We start from the raw sequence: 22,114 nt of genomic DNA, 5'->3' as shown, positions 1-22,114 counted from the left end.
TACGAAGGCCTTGGCAATTTGATCGACGAGTACAACATGATGGCTTCACCAACAAGTACTCATTTACTTTCCGTCAACGGGCAATCACTCTAGCGCCTTTGACACCAAAACAAGTGTATGAAGATCAAGCGAGGTTGCAAAAATTGAGTGACAAAAAGAAATTGAGTGAGCAAAAAGAGAGTGGAAAGATGAGTGAGAGGAAACAGAATGAGAGAAAAAGAGAGAAAAGTGTGGAATCAAGTGAGAGAAAACAACACTTTTATGCAAACAAAAGTGAGATTAAGAGAGCATTGTGCACAAAATGTACCCCATGATTTTACTAGTGTATAAGGAGGCTCTTTTAAATGCTAACCAACTTGATTCTTCGCTGCCAAGTACCATTGTGTCTCTTTTGCAGGAATTCGATGATGTATTTCCTGAGCAGGTACCACATGGGTTACCACCTATTAGAGGAATAGAACATCAAATTGATTTTGTTCCAGGTGCTTCCATCCCAAACCGACCAGCCTACAGAAGCAATCCTGATGAAACAAAGGAATTGCAAAGGAAAATTGAAGAATTGATGGAGAAAGGACATGTGAGAGAAAGCATGAGTCCTTGCGCTGTTCTAGTGATTCTAGTTCCAAAGAAGGATGGAACATGGAGGATGTGTGTTGACTGTCGAGCCATCAACAATATAACGGTAAAGTATCGACATCCCATTCCTCGTTTAGATGACATGCTAGATGAATTGCATGGTTCTTGTGTGTTTTCAAAAATTGATCTCAAAAGTGGGTATCATCAGATACGTATGAAAGAAGGGGATGAATGGAAAACTGCTTTTAAAACTAAACATGGTTTGTATGAGTGGTTAGTCATGCCTTTTGGATTAACTAATGCACCTAGTACTTTCATGCGCTTAATGAATCATGTATTGCGTGCTTTCATTGGCAAATTTGTGGTTGTGTATTTTGATGATATTCTTATTTACAGTAAGAATTTGCATGACCATGTGTTGCATTTGCAATCTGTTTTGGAAGTCCTTAGGAAACAAAGTTTATACGCTAACCTTAGCAAGTGTACATTCTGCACCGATAAGCTTGTATTCCTAGGTTTTGTTGTAAGTGCTACAGGTATTCAGGTGGATGAGGAAAAGATCAAAGCCATCCAAGAGTGGCCGACCCCTACATCGATAGGTAATGTTAGAAGTTTTCATGGACTTGCTAGCTTCTACAGGTGGTTTGTGCAAAATTTTACCACAATTGCCGCTCCACTTACAGAAGTAATAAAAAAAATGTGTCATTCAAATGGGGTGAAGCTCAAGAGGAGGCATTTCAGCTGCTGAAATACAAGCTTACGCATGCTCCTTTACTTACTTTGCCTAACTTTTCTAACACTTTTGAAATTGAATGTGATGCTTCTGGGCTTGGTATTGGCGCTGTTCTTATGCAGGATTGGAGACCGCTTGCATACTTTAGTGAAAAGCTAAGTGGGGCTGCCCTCAATTACCCCACTTATGACAAAGAATTGTATGCACTAGTGCGTGCCTTAGAAACATGGCAGGACTATTTGTGGCCAAAGGAGTTTGTGATTCGCACGGATCATGAATCCTTGAAACATTTGAAAAGCCAACACAAACTCAACAAGAGACATGCACGATGGGTTGAGTTCATTGAGACCTTTCCTTATGTCATTCCTAAGATAAACAAGGTAAGGAGAATGTGGTTGTCGATGCCCTTTCTCGCGTATATGCTCTAATCTCTACTCTTGATGCTAAATTGCTTGGGTTTGAACATATAAAAGAGTTGTATTCGCCGACCATGATTTTGGGGAAATTTATGCTCTTTGTGAGCAATTTCTTTGAAGGAAAGTTTTATAGGCATGAGGATTTTCTATTTAGGGAACATAGATTGTGTGTGCCTAATTGTTCTGTGAGAGATTTGCTTGTTAGAGAGTCCCACGGGGGAGGGTTGATGGGACATTTTGGAGTTGCTAAAACTCTAGCTATGTTGCAAGAGCATTTCTTTTGGCCCCATATGAAATGGGACGTTGAGCGAATTTGTGGTAGGTGTGTCACTTGTAGGCAAGCTAAATCAAGAGTGCAGCCAAATGGCCTTTACACACCCCTACCTATCCCTAGTTCACCATGGGTTGACATTTCTATGGATTTTTTGTTAGGTCTACCAAGAAGTAAGCGTGGGAGGGATTCAATCTTTGTGGTAGTAGACCGATTTTCTAAAATGGCTCATTTTATCCCTTGTCATAAAACTGATGATGCATCTAATGTTGCATATTTGTTCTTTAGGGAAATTGTGAGATTACATGGTATGCCTAGAAAAATTGTATCAGATAGGGATGCTAAGTTCCTCAGTTACTTTTGGAAAACATTATGGGGAAAACTTGGGACAAAATTGTTATTTTCTACTACTTGTCCCCCTCAAACAGATGGTCAAACAGAAGTAGTTAATAGGACCCTATCCACCTTGTTAAGGGCAATCATAAGTAAAAACATTAAGACTTGGGAAGATTGTTTGCCACATGTTGAGTTTGCCTATAATCGTGCAATGCATTCTGCTACTAAATTTTCACCATTTGAAATTGTGTATGGTTTTAATCCTCTAACTCCTTTGGATTTATCACCTTTACCTGTTTCTGAGCATTTGAATTTAGATGGCGAGAAGAAGGCAGAATTTGTGAAGAAATTCCATGAGAGGGCCCGACTCAACATAGAAAGGAGGACTGAACAATACCTTAAGCAGGCTAACAAGGGTCGTCACAAGGTGTTTTTGAACTGTGTGATTGGGTATGGTTACACATGAGGAAAGAGAGATTTCCAACACAAAGGCGTTCTAAATTGCTGCCTCGCGGAGATGGTCCATTTCAAGTACTTGAACGGATCAATGACAATGCCTACAAACTCGATTTTCCAGCTGAATATAATGTTAGTGCTACATTTAATGTTTCTGATTTAAGTCCATTTGATACAGGTGAAGATTTGAGGACAAATCCTTCTAAAGAAGGGGGGAATGATGAGGACATCAAGGACCAAGTATCAAGTCCAATTCCAGTGGGTCCAGTGACTAGGGCATGAGCTAAGAGATTCAAGGAAGAGCTTAACAGCCTAGTACACAAAGTCTTAAATCAAGAAGAGACCGTGGTCAACACGGAAGGAGAACAAAGATTGGTCATACTCATCAAAGTGGACTGAATTTGAAGCTTCATTATATGTGTCACGTTTTATTTATTTTATGTGTCACGTTTTTATCATATGTGTAATGACCGCTCTAGTAATTTGGATTAGTAAGGGAAATTAGCACTAATTTTTATTATTTTATTATTATTTGTGAATTAATTTATTTGTGGACCCCAATATTTAGAAATAAATATTAGAGTTATAATTTCTCAATTCCGGAGATTTTATTAAACTCAAGGGGTATTATCTAGCTTATATGTGTAATATGTTATTTTTGTAATTTTTGCTCGGCGACAACGGAAAATGCGATGGATGGCTAGATTGATCACATGGGTAAGTTTACAACCTTATTTCATAGGGGGAAATATTTTAGGAAAAATATTTTATCGGGATTGAGCGGGGTTATGGAAATTGACCATTTTACCCCTAGCTTTTGAAGCACCTAAATGGTTAACTTAAAGGGCAAAGGAAAGGCGAAGGCTGAACAGGAGTGAACCTGAGCTCGGGTGAGATTGTACATGTCAAGCAGCGCGACCTGTAGTGTTCGGTCTCGGGACATCTGGGAGTTGTATTTTGAAAGTCGCTGTGCGACCTGAAAATTATGTATTTTGAAATGTAAAGTTTAAATAGTGAATTTTACAAAGTTTGAAATCGGGATCCCGGAATTTGTAACTTTTATATTATATTATAAAGTTTAATAATTAAAGTAAAAGTTTTAATTTTACACGTATTTTTGAGAAATTTCTTTGATTAGCAAAGATTGCACAATAATTGAAAAAGCACTGTAGCGTGCCTTAGCATTAGGGCGTTACAATTTTGGTATCAGAGCCGCCAGGTTTGTCTACCGAAGCTTGCTATGACATGTACAATCTTCATCAGAGAAAGCTCGGTTCACGGTTCAGTAAGCCCGTACTTGTTTAGTATTTTAAATAAGTGTGATGTGAAAGCATGTTAGGAAGCATATTAGATTTAAATTAAATATATTTCTTAAAAAAAAAAAAGAGAAAGTGTGTTGTCTTTAAGTTATTAAGAGCGGTGTTAATTTTGATCGCTGTCTAACCTTCCTGGCTTATGGATTCGCAGGCTAAGTCCTATTAAATGGACGCCCCGCGAAATACAAGAAGTCAGGGTGGTATGGTTGAGACCGGAGGCGGTCAGGGGAACCCTCGTGGTCGCGGCCGTGGCCGTGGTAGAGCTCAGGGTTGTCGCCCTGTAAATCCACCTCAAGCTCCTCCTGATTGGGAGCAAAGATTTGCTGAGATGTAAGATAGAATCCGCCAGCAAGATGAAGAGATCCAAAGGTTGAGGCAGCAGGGTCCTCCTGCCGTGCCTCCTCAAGTGGTTCAGGCTGTTGCAGTTCCTGCGGTGCCAGCAGAACAACCTGTTGTTGGCAACCGTATGGAACCGTTGTACGAAAGATTTCAAAAACAGGCACCTTTAGTGTTTCTGGGAGGCCCTGATGTGATGAAGGTCGAGCAGTGGCTTTCAATGATTGAGCGCATCCTTAATTTTATGGGAGTGGTTGGAAATGACCGGGTGACCTGCGCCACTTTCCAGTTTCAGGAAGATGCTCTCGTGTGGTGGGAGTTGATAACCCTCACTCGGGACGTCACGCTGAGGACCTGGGAAGAATTTAAGGAGTTATTTAACTCCAAGTATTACAACGAAGTTTGATCGGTTGGCTAAGTTGGCAGCAGGAATTGTGCCCACTGACTTCAGTAAGAAAGAAAAATATTTAGCGGGTTTGAGTGCAAAGATCCGGCATGATCTGGTTATTACCACTACTGAAGCAACCACGTATGCAGATATGGTTGAGAAGGCTTTGAGAGCCGAGGGTGCAGTAAAATTTCTTCAGGAGCCCCGGGTGACTCCGAGTGTTGGTGGAACCCCCACTATTCCTACTCCTGTTTATGGTAGGGATGGTGGTGACTCCACCACTGAGCAGAAAAGAAAAGTTGTTCCAAATTTCCACGGTGGCTCGGGGCAAAGCAAGCGGTTCCGTGGGAACCAAGGTAGAGGAGGACGCCAGGGTTACTCTTACCCTGAGTGTCCACGGTGCAAGAAACATCATCCGGGAGAGTGTAACCGGAAGACATGCTTCCTGTGTGGCATGGTGGGGCATTTCAAGAAAGATTGCCCCCAGGCAAGGAAAGAGGAGCCGAAAGCTGAGGTGAAACCGGTTGCTGCTCGAGTGTTTGCCATCACCCAAGCTGATGCTGCAGCCAGTCCGTCTGTTGTGACAGGTCAGCTTCTCATCAACGACTTATTGTTTACAGTATTATTTGACTCGGGAGCTACACGCTCATATGTGGCTACAAGAGTAATTGATCTTATGGGTAGACCTTGTGATATTTTAGAAAGAGGGTTTGGAACCCTAATGCCTAGCGGGGAATTGGTTATCTCTAATAGGCGTGTTAGGTCTATGCCGATTAGGATCGAAGATAGAGAATTGAGTACTGACCTTATAGAATTGAGACTAACTGAGTTTGATATTATACTGGGAATGGATTTCTTATCCAAGTATTCGGCCAGTATAGATTGTAGGCGTAAAATGGTGACTTTTCAGCCGGAAGGTGAAGATCCATTTGTTTATGTTGGATCGGTTCAGGGGTCTTGGATCCCGGTTATTTCTGTGCTGAGAGCTAGGGATTTACTATGCAATGGTTGTGTAGGATTTCTAGCGGTGGTATTTGACTCCAGCAGACCTGTAACATTTGGGCCTGAGGTAGTCCGGGTAGTGAAAGATTTTCTTGATGTGTTTCCCGAGGAGTTGCCGGGATTGCTGCCACAACGAGAGATTGACTTTGTAATTGATTTGACACCTGGAGTCGAACCTGTTTCTAAAGCTCCATATAGGATGGCTCCAGCGGAACTCAAGGAGCTTAAGTTACAACTTCAGGGGATGCTTGACATTGGATTTATTCGACCCAGTGTATCGCCCTGGGGAGCTCCGGTTCTTTTTGTGAAAAAGAAAGATGGTTCCCTCAGAATGTGTATTGATTATCGGGAACTAAACAAGCTGACGATTAAGAACAAGTACCCGTTGCCCAGGATCGATGATCTATTCGATCAGCTTCAGGGAAAGACAGTGTTTTCGAAGATTGATTTACGATATGGTTATCATCAACTCAGAATTCGGGAGGAGGACATACCGAAGACTGCTTTTAGAACCAGATATGGTGTAAAGCCCGCTTAGTTAATTTGGAAATTAGCAGTTATTTATGTTAATCAGGAAATTATTTATAGCCATTTAAATAATTTATTATGGATATTTATGGAATTCAGATATGCATGAGTATGTTATCGGTAGTTTTTATTTCGCATTTCCGGTGTCCGGTATTTTGGAACGCGGCGTTTGGCTCAGTAGAAATCACAACTTAGTATGTTAGTATTTTGGGGACGGGTTTTAGACATTGGGAATGTCGGGAATGGCCGGGAATTTAGAATGTCCCAAAAATACCCCTTTAGTGATTTTTATGTGATTTTAGAAAGGAGGGGCAAAATGGTCTTTTTGCCCCAATGACTTTTTGTCTTTTGTGACTTGTAAATGGAATTATATGTTGATTTTATTTATTCTTTTCTTGGCTGAAAGTAAATGAATAATATGTGAATAATTCCTTTTTTCTCTCATTTCAAACACTTAGTTAATTTTAAAGAAAATAGAAAAAACTCTCTCTCTCTTTTTCCTCTCTTTCGGCTGAGGCTTGGAGGTTCAAAAGCTGGATTTTCTTTGGTGATTCTAGCCCTAACTTGCAACTTGTTTGATCTCTTGTGTGGTATGTGTTTCCTAGGCACTTTCTCTTTAAATTCTTGAAGAAAAATGATGAAAATGGATTAAATTGCATGTGATTGTGAAATGTTCTTGCTGCTGTGTTTTGTTGTTGATTTATGTTGTTCAAAGCATGATTTTTGATGTTAAATGAGTTGTGTGATGCATGAGTAGCTAGATTGTTCAAGCTTTTAAATTATATGTGAAAATTGATGATTTTTGTGAGAAAATGCTATGCTTAGTTTCTGTGTAATTACTGGATGTTGTGGTTTGTTTTCTGGGGTAATTCTATGCTAGTTTAAGGTGAATTAAGCTAGTGGATTGCTTAGTTAGTTGGTTTTGCTCAAGCTTGAGTTTGAAACTCAAAGCTTGAGCTTTAATGGTGAATTTTGCATGTGGGATTTCTGGGTAGGTTTGATGCTCTAGAATTGTTATTTGGGACCTATAGAGGAGGTCTGGAAAGTTTGGGATCAATTGGGTTCGAATTGGTCAAGATATGTGAATTTTTGCTTGTCGCTCGCGAGGAACCGGAATTCGGTTGAGCATCCGATTCGGATGGGGTCCCGAATTTTGAACCGGAATTCGGTTGGGCAACCGGACTTCCGGATGGGGGATTTTTCAGAACCCGAGTTTTCCTCGTTTTTGGGTTTTTAGGGGTATTGCCATGCTTTTTATCGATAGGGAAACTTTTAGTTTCGAGTTTTAGTCCCCGGGAAGTGATTTAGCGTGTCACTTATAGCGTTGTGATTTTTATGGTTTAGGAGCCGATGTCCGCCGTTCGGCTTTTCAGTCAGGTTGACCGACACACCTGAAATCGGAATCCAGGTAAGATTAGTATAACAGTATGCATATGTAGATTACATGTTTAGCGTGCATGTAGGAAGCCTGTTAGATTACATTAGATATGTATTAGGCTTCGAACCATCCAACCCTGTCACGTCGGTACATAGCCGGAGTATGACCAAGAAATGAGTATGACCGGCTTGACCGATCAGCCGACACTTGGTTGGTGGTTCCGTGCTATTGACGTATCCCGTCGGGACAGCCGGAGTATGACCAAGAATGAGTATGACCGGTTCGCCCGATCAGAGGATATAGTAACACGTCGGTACATGTGCTTGAGTATGACCGGCGGAGTATGACCGGCTCGACCGATCGAGTTGTTACGTGTCAATAGTACCGTCCCCCGAACGTTCAAAACTCGCACCATGTTGGACATGGCAGTAGTGCTCAGTACCATGTTGGACATGGCAGTAGCGGGACTCAGTATCGTGTTGGACACGGCAGTCAGTTTTATGTATGATATTATTATGCTTTTCTTACTGAGTCTGTCGACTCACAGTTTGCGTTGCATGTGTAGGTAAAGGCAAGGCAGTTGCTGATGGACCGTGAGCGAGCTTATGGGATTGTACATGTCGGGGCGGTTAGGCCTGGAGCGTACGATCCTCGGGACAGCACGGCTGAGATTTTGTAATTGTCGTTAGACGACTTTATTTTGATGTAAAAGTTGAACAGTGAAAACGTTTGTAAATATTTTTATAAATCGGGATCCCGAGACTTTTTGGTAAAATGGTTTATAAGTTTAATGAAAAAGCAAAATTTTAATTAATCACGTTTTTCCATAAACCTCGTTGATTAGCAACGAGCTGCACAGTACGTTTAAAAATCACGTAATACGCCTAAGATAGTTAGGGTGTTACATATGGGCACTATGAGTTTCTGGTAATGTCATTCGGATTGACTAATGCTCCTGCGGCCTTTATGGATCTCATGAATAGGGTGTTCAAGGATTTCCTCGATAACTGTGTTATAGTGTTTATCGATGACATCCTTGTATACTCTCAGTCAGAAGAGGAGCACGAGCATCATCTTCGAATGGTGTTACAGCGACTTAGGGATCACAAGCTGTATGCCAAGTTCAAAAAGTGTGAATTCTGGTTGTCCGAGGTGTCCTTTCTGGGTCACATTGTTGGGAAAAATAGAATTATGGTCGATCCAAACAAGATAGAATCAGTGAAGAATTGGCCGAGGCCCAAGTCTGTGACAGAAGTTCGAAGTTTTCTCGGGTTAGCAGGGTATTATCGACGTTTCGTCGAAGGATTTTCTAAACTTTCTATGCCCCTAACTGAATTGACCAAGAAAAATCAGAGATTTGTGTGGTCAGATAAGTGTGAATCAAGCTTTCAGGAATTGAAGCAGCGTTTGATAACAGCTCCGGTGTTAGCTTTGCCATCAGATCAAGAGAAATTTGTTGTTTATTGTGATGCATCCAGACAGGGTCTGGGATGTGTTCTGATGCAAGCTGATAGAGTCATAGCTTATGCCTCTCGTCAACTGAAGGATTATGAGCAGCGTTACCCAACTCATGATTTAGAGCTCGCTGCTGTGCTTTTTGCTTTAAAGATATGGCGACATTATCTTTACGGTGAAAAGTGTGAAATTTATACTGATCATAAAAGTCTTAAATACTTTTTCACCCAAAAAGATTTGAATATGAGGCAGAGAAGGTGGTTGGAGTTAGTTAAAGACTACGATTGTGAAATACTGTATCACCCCGGGAAAGCCAATGTTGTGGCCGATGCTCTAAGCAGAAAAGGTCTCGGTCAAGTGTGTACTACGGTTATGATAGCTCCTCAACTAGCCTCGGAAATGGTTAGTGCAGGAATTGAGTTCGTGGTCGGGAAATTACATAATTTAACCCTCCAATCTGATCTGTTGGAGAGAATCAGAAAGGCACAACTAGAAGATCCCGAGCTAGTTAGAGTTCGAGATGAAGTAGTGGCTGGTCGGCCTAGAGGCTTTTCAGTCTCAAGCAGTGGAATGTTGTTATATAAGGCTCGAGTTTGTGTTCCTTGTGTTGATGAGCTTAAGAAAGAAATACTGGATGAAGCTCACACCACGCCTTATTCGTTACATCCGGGAACCACCAAGATGTATCAGGATTTGAAACCCTACTTCTGGTGGTATGGGATGAAAAGAGATGTGGTGGACTACGTGTCCAAGTGTTTAACCCCGCCCAGATTAAGGCCGAACATCGTAGGTCGGCAGGGTTATTGCAACCTTTAGTCCTTCCAGAATGGAAGTGGGAGGACATCGCAATGGACTTTGAAACTGGTTTGCCTAGAACTACGGGAATGTATGATTCTGTTTGGGTTATCGTGGACAGATTCACAAAGTCGGCTCACTCTCTACCAGTGAAAGTCACCTATTCAGTGGATCAGTATGCTGAATTGTATGTGAAGGAGATAGTTCGTCTCCATGGAGCCCCTAAATCTATTGTATCAGATAGGGATCCAAAGTTCACATCGAAGTTTTGGGTGAGTCTTCAGAAGGCTATGAGTACCAAGTTAAAATTTAGTACAGCCTTTCACCCTCAGACTGATGGCCAGTCAGAAAGAACTATCCAGATTTTAGAAGACCTACTGCGAGCCTGTGTCATGGACTTTGAGGGTTCATGGAGTAAGTACTTGCCTTTAATTGAATTCTCCTACAACAACAGCTACCAAAGTACAATAGGGATGGCTCCCTATGAGATGTTATATGGTAGAAAATGTCATTCTCCTATCCATTGGGACGAGACAGGAGAAAGGAAGTACCTGGGTCCAGAGTTAGTGCAGAGAACCAATGAAGCTATTGATAAGATCAAGGCTCGGATGCTTGCTTCTCAAAGCAGGCAGAAAAGTTATGCTGATCCGAAGCGCAGAGATGTTACATTTCAGGCAGGGGAACATGTTTTCCTGCGAGTTTCACCAATGAAGGGTATTAGGCGCTTCGGGAAGAAGGGTAAGTTAAGCCCTAGGTTCATTGGGCCATTTCAGATACTCGAGAAGGTCGGGCAGGTACCGTATCGGCTAGCCTTACCACCAGCTTTATCAGCTGTTCATGACGTATTTCACATCTCTATGTTAAGGAAATACGTGTCAGACCCGACTCATATCTTGAGTTATGAAGCCCTTGAACTACAACCAGACTTATCCTATGAAGAGCAACTTGTTCAGATTTTGGATAGAAAAGAAAAAGTTCTTCGGAACAAGACTATTGCACTGGTTAAGGTGCTCTGGAGGAACAGTAAGGTGGAAGAAGCCACCTGGGAATTGGAGTCAGATATGAGGACTCAACATCCAGAGCTATTCAGGTTAGATTTCGGGGACGAAATCCTATTAACGGGGGGATAATTGTAATGACCGCTCTAGTAATTTGGATTAGTAAGGGCAATTAGCACTAATTTTTATTATTTTATTATTATTTGTGAATTAATTTATTTGTGGACCCCAATATTTAGAAATAAATATTAGAGTTATAATTTCGCAATTCCGGAGATTTTATTAAACTCTAGGGGTATTATCTAGCTTATATGTGTAATATGTTATTTTTGTAATTTTTGCTCGGCGACAACGGAAAATGCGATGGATGGCTAGATTGATCACATGGGTAAGTTTAAAACCTTATTTCATAGGGGGAAATATTTTAGGAAAAATATTTTATCGGGATTGAGCGGGGTTATGGAAATTGACCATTTTACCCCTAGCTTTTGAAGCACCTAAATGGTTAACTTAAAGGGCAAATTGGTAATTTGTTGCTAAGTGATTTGGTGGCTGCATAGGGTGGGAACACCTATCCATTTTATTCAGCAAGCTATTAGATTAGGTTAATTCTTTTTATTTGAAGAAAAAGTCAAAATTAAAAGGAAAATTGCATTTCTCTTGAACACTCTCTCTTTCTCTTTTTCGGCTGAGACAAAACCAGAGCAAGGATCAATTTTTCCTTCCAAATTCTCTGAATTTAAGCTAGGGATTGAAGGAGGAGCAATCAAAGGTAACCCTAGAACTATAATGTTATGTTTTGAAACTTTAAAAGTTAGTTTGAACTTGTAATTTTGAGATTTAGTGGCTGTTAGGTTTAGGCTTGCTTAAGGTTCGAATCATAGGGTTTAATTGAGTTGGTTTTAGCTTCTTGTGGCTGGTTTTGATTGTTGGATTAGGTTGTATGCAATTTTAAGTTTTGAGTGCAAAGCTTTGTTCATTAATGGCAAATTGATTTTGGATGGTTTGTTCTGCGAAATACTGCCTGGATTTTGTTGCTTATGCATTGTATAGGAGCTCTGGAAGGTTTCATGGCAATTGGTGGAAGATTGAGCAACAAATGAAAAGTTTGGGGAATACTGGTGCAAACCGGCTAGCCGGTTTGCGGCCACAAAACCGGCCAGCTTGCTTTTGGCGAGGTGGTTCCCCGGGCCTTTCATTTTCTCAATTTTTGCCATTTCGATGCCTCGGTTGGGTGTTTCCCCATTTCCAGAGTTAGAATAACCCATTAAGAGTATAACAGAACCTAGGGTTTTTGTTTTGGGTTTCCCGGGATTAGGGTTTAAATCATGTGACTTACCCGGTTTCAAATGTGATTAGGGCATCCATCTAGCACAGAAATTCCGTTCAGCCTGGGCCAAAGACACTTGAATTCGGAAAACAGGTAAGAACTGTGTATAATGTATGATGTGATTATCTGAATGTATGTATGTGTTAATATGTATACATGCTCATTTGTTGTGATTCTTACACTACCAACACTTGTATGGTTGAGGTACAAAGTGCATTGGTAAGGTGTAGGATGTTTGAAAGTACATCACAGTGTTACCAGCACTTGTACGGGAAGGTACAAGGTGTTTGTGGTACAACACTAGATAGTACTCAAGGTGCGGTCATACCTTACCTACACTAATACGAAGGTATACTGAGTGCATGTGGTACATGGTACATGGTCGTATCCTAGTTAGAACGTTCATACTCATCTGTTAAGCTCTGTAAATAGGTGTATGGGCGCCTATTTACAGGTCGGAAATTATATGGTATGTTATATGCATTTCTTACTGAGTCTGTTGACTCACAGTTTCTGCTTCCATGCGTAGGTAAAGGAAAGGCGAAGGCTGAACAGGAGTGAACCTGAGCTCGGGTGAGATTGTACATGTCAAGCAGCGCGACCTGGAGTGTTCGGTCTCGGGACATCTGGGAGTTGTATTTTGAAAGTCGCTGTGCGACCTGAAAATTATGTATTTTGAAATGTAAAGTTTAAACAGTGAATTTTACAAAGTTTGAAATTGGGATCCCGGAATTTGTAACTTTTATATTATATTATAAAGTTTAATAATTAAAGTAAAAGTTTTAATTTTACACGTATTTTTGAGAAATTTCTTTGATTAGCAAAGATTGCACAATAATTGAAAAAGCACTGTAGCGTGCCTTAGCATTAGGGCGTTACAATATGGTTGTAGTTGTCACATTTATATGTGTCAAGTTCTTTTGTGTGGGAGTTACAAGAGTGGCAGTTACAAGTTCTTTTGTGTGGGAGTTACAAGAGTGGAGTCAAAAGGGTCTTCATTATGGAGCTTTCATTATGAAGACCAAGAGTCTTATTTAGTATGCTTTTATTGGAAAGACCAAAGGTCTTAGGTGTGTTAATGTTGAAGTCTAAAGGTCTTGTAGGTGTCATTTTCGTCCTATAAAAGGGACTACCTTTCCATTGTGAAAACCAGATTATGATATATGCAAATTGTGAGTTTTATCTTCTAGAGTTCTTGAAGAAACTTGTGAACTTATCAAGGAGGTATCCTTGTGGCGTTCAACTTGACTTATCAAACGGATTTCCATTCCCGTTTGTGGCGTCTTCCTTATACCAAGGTTCGTGCTTCGCTAAGCATTGGGTCGAGGTTCCATTCCAACATCGTTTGTTCTTGGTGGCTATTCCATATTTGGTGTCGGGTTTCATCACAAGTTGGTGTGGTTCGTATCACACCCCTGGCCAAGGACTTTTTTCTATGCAACCTGCTCTACCCCTCACTTTTAGGCTTTTGCTGATCCTGATTAGGGAGCCTGCCTCGACACTCAAAGATCAATGTCAGCATATTGCGTCTTTCTTGGCCAATCTCTAATCTCCTAGAAATCAAAGAAACAACCCACGGTGTCTCGATCATCAGCTGAGGTAGAGTACTGGGCCATGGCCAATAAAACCTGTGAACTTACTTGGCTCCACAACATCATCAAAGACTTTAACATCCAACCCCTGCTATAATCAACTATCTTCTGTGACAATTCAGCTGCTATACACAATGCAAAAAATCCAATGCAGCACGAAAGAACAAAACATGTGGAAATTGATTGCCACATTGTTAGAGAAAAAGTCACCAATGGTAGCATCAAAATGAACCATGTCCCTTCTAAAACCAACTTAGCCGATATATTAACCAAACTCCTATTTCCAACTCACTTCAATGAAAATGTATCCAAGATGAGTGTCAAAATTTTTTACACTCTATCTTGAAGGGGCCTATTAAAGTTTGTTATGTTAGATATTCAGTTAGTTAGTTCGTTGGTTTAGGTTTCTTGGTTCAAGTCCTTTGTTCTGCCTATATTGTAGGTTCTCCTATTGTAAGTTTAATTTAATTCAATACAGAAATAAAACATTTTCCATTTTTTCTGTTCTAATATTCATTTTAATTAATGGTTTTTTGTTTATTTTTTTTTTAATTTTTTCTTTTCCGTTCATTTTAATGTTACTTCGTATCTTTTATTAATTTTATTATTTTCTCATTTTCTTTAAAGTTTTTGAAGAGATTTGAAAAAGTAAATTACTAACTTTTGGTTTTTATTCCCTTTTTGTAGAATATAATAACTATATAGTTTGTCAAATTATATTACTTGCTTTTTCAAAAAAAAAAAAAAGTTAAATTATGTCATTTTTTAGGACTAACAAAATTGTATAGCCTAAATTTTTTAGCAATCATAATTTGATATGTGTAATTTTTAATATATAATTAATTAGTTTAAATTAGCTTATTTTTTTTACTTTTATGATTACTTTTTTATTCTAAGGTGTTTTATGATTAATTTGAATCTATTTTGTATGAAATATTAATCATATAGTTAGTCAAATTTTATCCATTTTGCTAAGAATAATCCAAATATCTTTATATATTAAAAGTGTCTATCTAACGGCAATTCTTGGTTTAACGATTTGTTGTTTTTTATTCCGTTAACTTTAACGGAGACCATCTTCTTTTAATTAATCTCATTCAATCCAAAATACTTACTGCGATTCCTATTTCTTCTCTAACAAAACCTGTAATTTTCAATCCCAACAATTCTCCATCGCGATTCTTCATCCCCATATTTATTGTGATTCTTCTTTCTTCTCCTAAACCCAAATTTCAATCCCTGAAGCCCCAATAATCCAATGGTCTCTCCATCCTATAGCAGTGTTTTTGGAGTTCTTTTGTTCTATTCGGACTTATTCGGTAAATCGTTTTGGCCGCAAGCATTTGGTACTGATGCAATTGCTTCGTTCTTTGCTGAGTTTTTGGGATATGTATGCAAAGCGGCAGAATCGTCGCTGAATTTTGCAACTGAGATAGCTGAGTTGACAGGCGATTGTTGTAGTTTTATAGGGCTTTTTGATTGCCCTGTCTCAGAACTATCCTTCGATTTCGGCTTCCAATGCTGAGAAATTGATGAAAATTGATTTCATCACAAAGTTCACCTATAAGTTCAAGTCAAATTTCAGATCAAATGAGTGGGAATTTCGTGTTCAATGAGAAAGAAACTGTGGAGAGTTTGGAGAAGCAAGAAATTGCTTTCAAATTGATTACTCAAATTTCAGGTAAAGTCTGTATTGATGACAATACAACGTCTAGGCAGGGGAGAAGTTCAAGGTGGGTTACTTACTGTTCATATCTAATTTACATGCGATGTAATTTTTATTTTCTATTTCTTTAATTTTATCTAATTAGAACAATGTTAATATGTGTTTGAGTCTAGAATCTTCATGATGCTTGAATAATATAATCTAATTTTACATTTGAATTTGGGATTAAATATCGATTTTGGAGGTTGCGGTAGGTGGTGTTGGCTTTGAGAGAAGAGTAGATACTTTGATACTTTGCCTCGCCCAAACATCGTTCTTTAGAACACCATCATTAATGAGTTTATTTGCAATAATTTTCCAAATGAAGGGCTTTTGGTTTATGCCCAGATGTAGAAATCTGCTCCTCAAACCAAATGTGATTCCTATACTTACTCTGCTCCTCAAACCCCAGTAGGATTCTGCTATGTTGTTTCAAATTGTCTTTAGGAACATTTATGAATTTTTTGGCATATTCAACATTTGGAATCTCAGTTGAAAATATGTCGAAATTCCTCTGTAGTGTTTGTTTCAGTTTGTGCCTTTTGAGATTCATTTCTTTCTTCACTGTGTTTAGTATGATGTGTTTTTCTTTAGTGAGACTTGAGAGTTCATAGAAACAGTGCACATTATTTTATCATAAATTTGTAGCTCTCTTGATTGCCCACATATTCTTGGACATTCAATTAATTGAATGTGGTAAAAAATAAATCTTATTCATGTACTTAAATTTATTGAGTTTAGGCTTTTGCATATATTGACTTGACAAAATGAATTCAGAATAGAGTCATTGTGGACTTGCTTTTTAGCCTATTTGGTGTGTGATGTTATGTAATATGTTAAAAGAGAACAGCTAGACTACCTCCATCTTAAGCAAGATGTAACTATTAGTTACCAATTTTTTTTTTTTTTAAAAAAAAAAATCACTAAAATTTAACTAAAAATAAATTTTACGTGGCGAGGCACGTAACTTTAATCTAGTATATCCTAAAAAGTATCTAAGCAACCATAATTTAACATGTTTAATGTATTCAATTATTATTTGTTTAGTTTTTTTTTTTTTTTTGATAGTTGAAGTCATTTATTGAAAGAAAAAGAAACTATTTGTTTAGTTATTTACTCTTTAGTTTTTATGATTACTAGTAGGAATGTACATGCAAGGCATGTACTTCCCATTTTTATAAATTTTTAAAAAGAATTTTGATGCTTATAAAATAATTTGTCATATATATTTTAAAAAATATATTTTTAACTTGATGGATGTATTTGTATTCAGAAATTTTCAGTATTTTGAATATATATATATATATATATATATATTGTACCTAATTATATATAATTATAATTTAAATATTTGTCCAAAAAAATAATTATAATATAAATATGTTCGTGAGATTTGATGAAACTTTTTATCAACTTAAAAATAACAATAAATTACTTAAGAAATTATAAGCATACATTGATTGATGTTACATTAAATAAAGCTAAATGTCAATTTTCTTAAAGTAAATTAAAGTTCATATTAATTAGTTAAGCTAAGTGAAAGTAATAAGTATAAAAGTACAAGAATGAGATTGGAAATAAATATAATAGTAGAAGATTGTTTGTTACTATTACATATAGAACACTCCCAAGAGTTTCTTTATTCTATTTTTTAAAATACATCATTAAAACCTTTTTTTTTTTTATTATTTTACAATATACTTTTACATTACACCATACACCCCCTTCTTTAAAATACATCACCAAAATCTTATTTTTTAAAATTTTATTATATTTTATTTATTTCAAATATATAATATTAATATATACGCATATCCTCATAAAAAAAATAATTATTAAAATCTAAAAAAATATATATATTTAGAGAAATAAATAGTGTTCTATAAATGTAGAGCACGAATATTGTATTTTAAAGAAACTTTAAAATGAAAGATGGTTTTAGAGGATCTATTGTAGTTAGGGATACACGTACGGGAAATTAGTGGGGAGTGCTCCTCCTGTCCCCATCCCCGTTAAGGATTTTAATCCTAATCCTTGCTTATTTTTCATCAAGTATGGGGCGGAAAATCCCCTAATAGGAACGGGGACGGAGTGGGAGATCCCGTAATAAAAAAATAAAGTTTATAATAAAAATTTCAATATATAAACATATTAAACTACATAAAAATTAAAATATTACACATTAATTACTATTTAATAAACTGATTATTATTCAAAACACAACATAAAATTCATAAAAAGGATACTAATATACTAAAAAAATATAAACATAAATTATAAATTATAAAATATTATTAGAAATATATAATAAAATACTACGGGTCCCTGTTTGAGCAGGAAGTGTCATCCCCGTCCCCTCCTCGTTTAACATTCGGAGACAAAAAATAATTTCCGTCCCCGCCCCGTTTCCCTTTAGATTGGAAATTTCCTTCCTATTTGGGGCGGGTCCCCAGAGAGTCCTATCACTATAGGAAAAATATGTATTCCTACTTTTATCATGTTTTTAGTACAATTTTTACAAATTTTTTTAAAATTTCCCTATTTATTTATCATTTTGTGAGCAAAAGAATAAATAAAGACCCTTACCCTAAAAAAAAAAAATAAATAAAAGAAGCATAATAACAATAAAAAAAAAAGGGATATAGATGGAAATCCATTAAAAGGTTATACGTTTTATTGAAGAGGAGTTTTATTTACACCCCATAAAATGAGAAGTACACATTATTATTTAAAAATAAATAAACTTAAAATAACTTTTAAAAATTACTCTTAATACATTTAAATTTTTTTTCACACATTATTTTATATTAATTTAAATATTTATTTTGATTTTATTTTTGTAATTTTTTTCTAAATTTTGTTTTTTTTTTTTTTCTAAGAAAATTTCATAAAATTTTGACAATTAATTGATAAACGTACTCTGATTATTTTGTAATTTTTTTATTTACATAACATACTTAATTTTTCTTTTCGAATAAATTATACTTAAAATTTTAATCTAAGATAATTGATATTTACATAGCAAATTAAGTAAATTAAATTTATATGTAAATGTTTTATACTAAAGTAGATTAATTTCATCTTCTTAGTTAGTACATGAAAAATAAAAGGGTAAAAAGTGTTATTGTCACACTATTAAAACTAGTATAAATATAAATATACAGGTTGAGCAATAATTACCTGTAAATAAGCTTCTCCGAATGAAATATCCAGCTATTATCATCCCACAAACTGCTCCAATAACACTTGCAGCGATCAATGCTTTCAATCTACTATCACCTTTTGCTTCTAATTTTTTTATTTATTGTCATTGTCCCGAAACAGAGAAGAAAATTAAAGCTAAATTGTAAGACAAACACAACAAATAAATGTAAATATCTCACTTAATCGTATATAATATATAAGGCTAAAGTCTATACTTACTTAACTCTGAAGCTGGCATTCGTATGTATACATCTTGGCCACCCCCAGAAATTTGTTTAATATCAATTAAGTCACCAAACCACATAGCACAACCACTACCATCTCCACGGATATCTGTGTTAGAATAAGCCATACATGAACAGTTACTCAAGCATTTCGCCCGACAATCCTTCAAATCCATAGTCCAGTTGACCCAAGTATGCCTAGTATCTGGAACTTTTATGTTTGGAAATTTGATAAACCCATCTGTGTTTTTGTCATGGCAGCTCAGTGGAGCATTCCTTACACACCCGTCAACCCAAACAAGTGAATACCATCTCTCCGGAAACTTAGGCCTAAAACCTTTAAGACATTGACAGACGGGGTTAGAGCTTATTACACACTGTCCATTGACCCCGCACAGCCCATAGCTATCACAGTAGTCTGTGGGAGCTGTGGACAAAAGACTCCAAGTCTTCTCTGCATCGTTCCATTGAAGTCGTTCGCGAGTGCTAGTTGTAGGATTTAGGACCATTCTTGAGATGACAGAGGGATTCTTTAGATGATACCTGAAGAAAACTTCATCATTGTGCACAAATTCATATTCTGAATTTGGGTTAGGCCTTAAATGAAGTGTGCCACTGAAATGAAGGCCATTCCAGGGGCCATGTCGATAGTACTCTTTGGCTCCTTTTCTAATGGATAGTTCTGGGTAGGCATGAGGCTCTATCCCACAAGTTAGATCGGTAGGACAAGGGTCATCTGCATTTTTCCATGCTGATATAACCCACTTATGGCCTGTTCGCACGTTGAACCCTGTTTTCATTCCCGGTAACAATGTATCAGAAGGATAGTCAAAGCTTTGCCATAAATATGCTTCTTCGCTTTTGTTTTTCTCATCTCTTATGACCAGATTTCCAGACTCCAAAAGTTGAAGGTATGGCTTTTGGATTTGTTTTGATGAGCTTGAGGATGATGACCAAACGATCGTTTTGTTGTGTCCCAGCAGAAGAAGATTTCCAGTGCTATTTAGAGTTAGCAATCCTGACGTGTCATTTATTGGATTGCACCTGTTTGCCACCCAAACAACTGTTTGAATTGGAATGTTCTTGTACCAAATTCCCAAGTAACGATTTTTGGAACTACCTGGACTGAAGAAACCAAGCTCAAAGTTTCCCTTTTGAGAAACCAAGGTTCTGCCATCACTGATGGGCTCCAACAATCTTAAGCTATCACCAGCAGAAGACACTCTAAATAGCAAAAATATACAGAAAAGATGATGATATGAACAAAAATGGAAACACTCCTTCATCCCTCTTTTCATAAAAATCAATACACTTTACAAGATTAGTTGTGGTATGGGATGTTAGCGTGAAGGTGAAACGAAAATGTACAACTCTCAACTAATTGAATTTAATTTGTAGCCACAAAATTGTTGTGGTCACCATCAAGTCAAAGTCATCTTACTTTTTTCTTATATCTTATAGCTTTTCTGGCAAAACTCTTTTGTCTTGTTTATCAATTACAACCAAATTTTTCATCGACTAATTGAAATTGAACTTGATTGAAGCTCAATATCTAGCCACTTATGTTGACTTTGACTACATCAGTTCCTTTCACAATGGAATAAAAAGCTTAGAAGCTCAGTTCCCATTCACTGGATACATAATAATCAATGGCCTATATTGCAAGATTAAGTAGTTGATATATCTACGTGAATTAAATATCTTATGATTGTTGTAGTGCAATCTATGAATGCATTTCAAATTATAGATTTCATTATACCTGACCATAAGTTGATCACAATTATTGAACATGACAGCCTATGGTTATTCACAAGTGTCCAATCTAATTCCATTCACATAATTCAATTCAATCTCCAAAATATAAATATCTTCGCTTGTGCCAATTAGATGGAATTGAAAATTTTGAAATTCGCACCTTCTGTGAATTAAATGCTATTTTATTTCAAAAAGTAATCCATCTAATCCAATTAACACTTAATTATAAATACTTTCATAAAATATTATAATATATATAATATTATAGTAATATTATAAAAAACAAAAACATACACAAACTTGTAATATTTAAATAACATACTAAAATTGTTTCTAGTAATAATTGAATGGCTAATTAGGATTTTTGCCCCCTGAACTTTGACATGTACCAAATCATGCCCCTTGAACTTTTAAGGTCATTGAAAATGCCCCCTGAACTATTGAGATTGTTAGATTTAAGGACTTTTTTCTAATTTTAGTAAAAAAGTCTAACATGGATGAAAGTTTAGGTGGCATAATTTAGTACATGTCAAAGTTTGAAGGGCATGATTTGGTAGATATCAAAGTCTGGAGAACATGGTTTAGTACATAAACAATCATTGAAATAGTAAAATTAAATAAAATTAGACAAAAATCATTAAATCGAACAATCTCAATAGTTCAGGGGGCATTTTCAGTGGCCTTAAAAGTTCAGGGGGCATAATTTGGTACATGTCAAAGTTCAGGGGGCAAAAATCCTAATTAGCCTAATTGAATTTGTGTATTTTGTATGTTTTATGATAGAAGATACCGAGAAAAATAATTCATATTCGGTTAGACACATACACATAAATTTAGATAAATACATATACATATATATTAGTTATTTATTTTAGTAATAGTTACATATTATTTTATTGTAAATCTAAATATATATTGTAATGACTGTTTTATTTTTTGTTATATGACATGAGTATATATATATATACTAGCAAAAAATTACGTGCGAGGCACGTATATTAAATTTTATGCTAGTTTTTTTCTATGTTATTTGAAAGTGATACAATTAAAAATTAAAGAAAAAATATTATTAGTTATTAGGTGAGATTATTATTATGTGTATAGGAAGAAAACACAAATTAATTAATCTTATAATATTAACTTTAATCAAATAGGGTTCTAAATATATGAACAATAAATAATCACGGAAAAATAAAAAATAATTATTTGAATAAATGTTGCGATATTTTGCACACGCAAGTGTACGTACCGTTTCAAGTAATAGACTCACCAGGAGTGAGGTCGATCCCACAGGGAGTGTAGTTAAGTACGTTAAAATTA

The 22,114-nt window shown here is 36.6% G+C and overlaps 1 protein-coding gene across 1 annotated transcript in view; it reads right to left on the bottom strand.

Annotated features, from left to right (window-relative positions):
• Window positions 1-20,417, bottom strand: part of LOC115724908 (G-type lectin S-receptor-like serine/threonine-protein kinase At4g27290) — a 29,185-nt gene extending 8,768 nt beyond the window's left edge. The window contains exons 1-2 of the mRNA XM_030654280.2: window positions 19,035-20,417; window positions 18,792-18,899 (exon numbers count right to left, since the gene is read on the bottom strand). Coding sequence (XP_030510140.1) covers window positions 18,792-18,899; window positions 19,035-20,337 — 1,411 coding nt within the window. The 5' untranslated portion in view covers window positions 20,338-20,417. The remainder of the gene's footprint in view (window positions 1-18,791; window positions 18,900-19,034) is intronic.
• Window positions 20,418-22,114: the final 1,697 nt, after the last annotated feature.

This window comes from Cannabis sativa, chromosome 6 (genome assembly GCF_029168945.1).
Source record: "Cannabis sativa cultivar Pink pepper isolate KNU-18-1 chromosome 6, ASM2916894v1, whole genome shotgun sequence".
NCBI lineage: Eukaryota > Viridiplantae > Streptophyta > Magnoliopsida > Rosales > Cannabaceae > Cannabis > Cannabis sativa.
The sequence above is the reverse complement of the archived record's forward strand: the minus strand, read 5'-3'. Positions and strand labels throughout refer to the sequence as shown.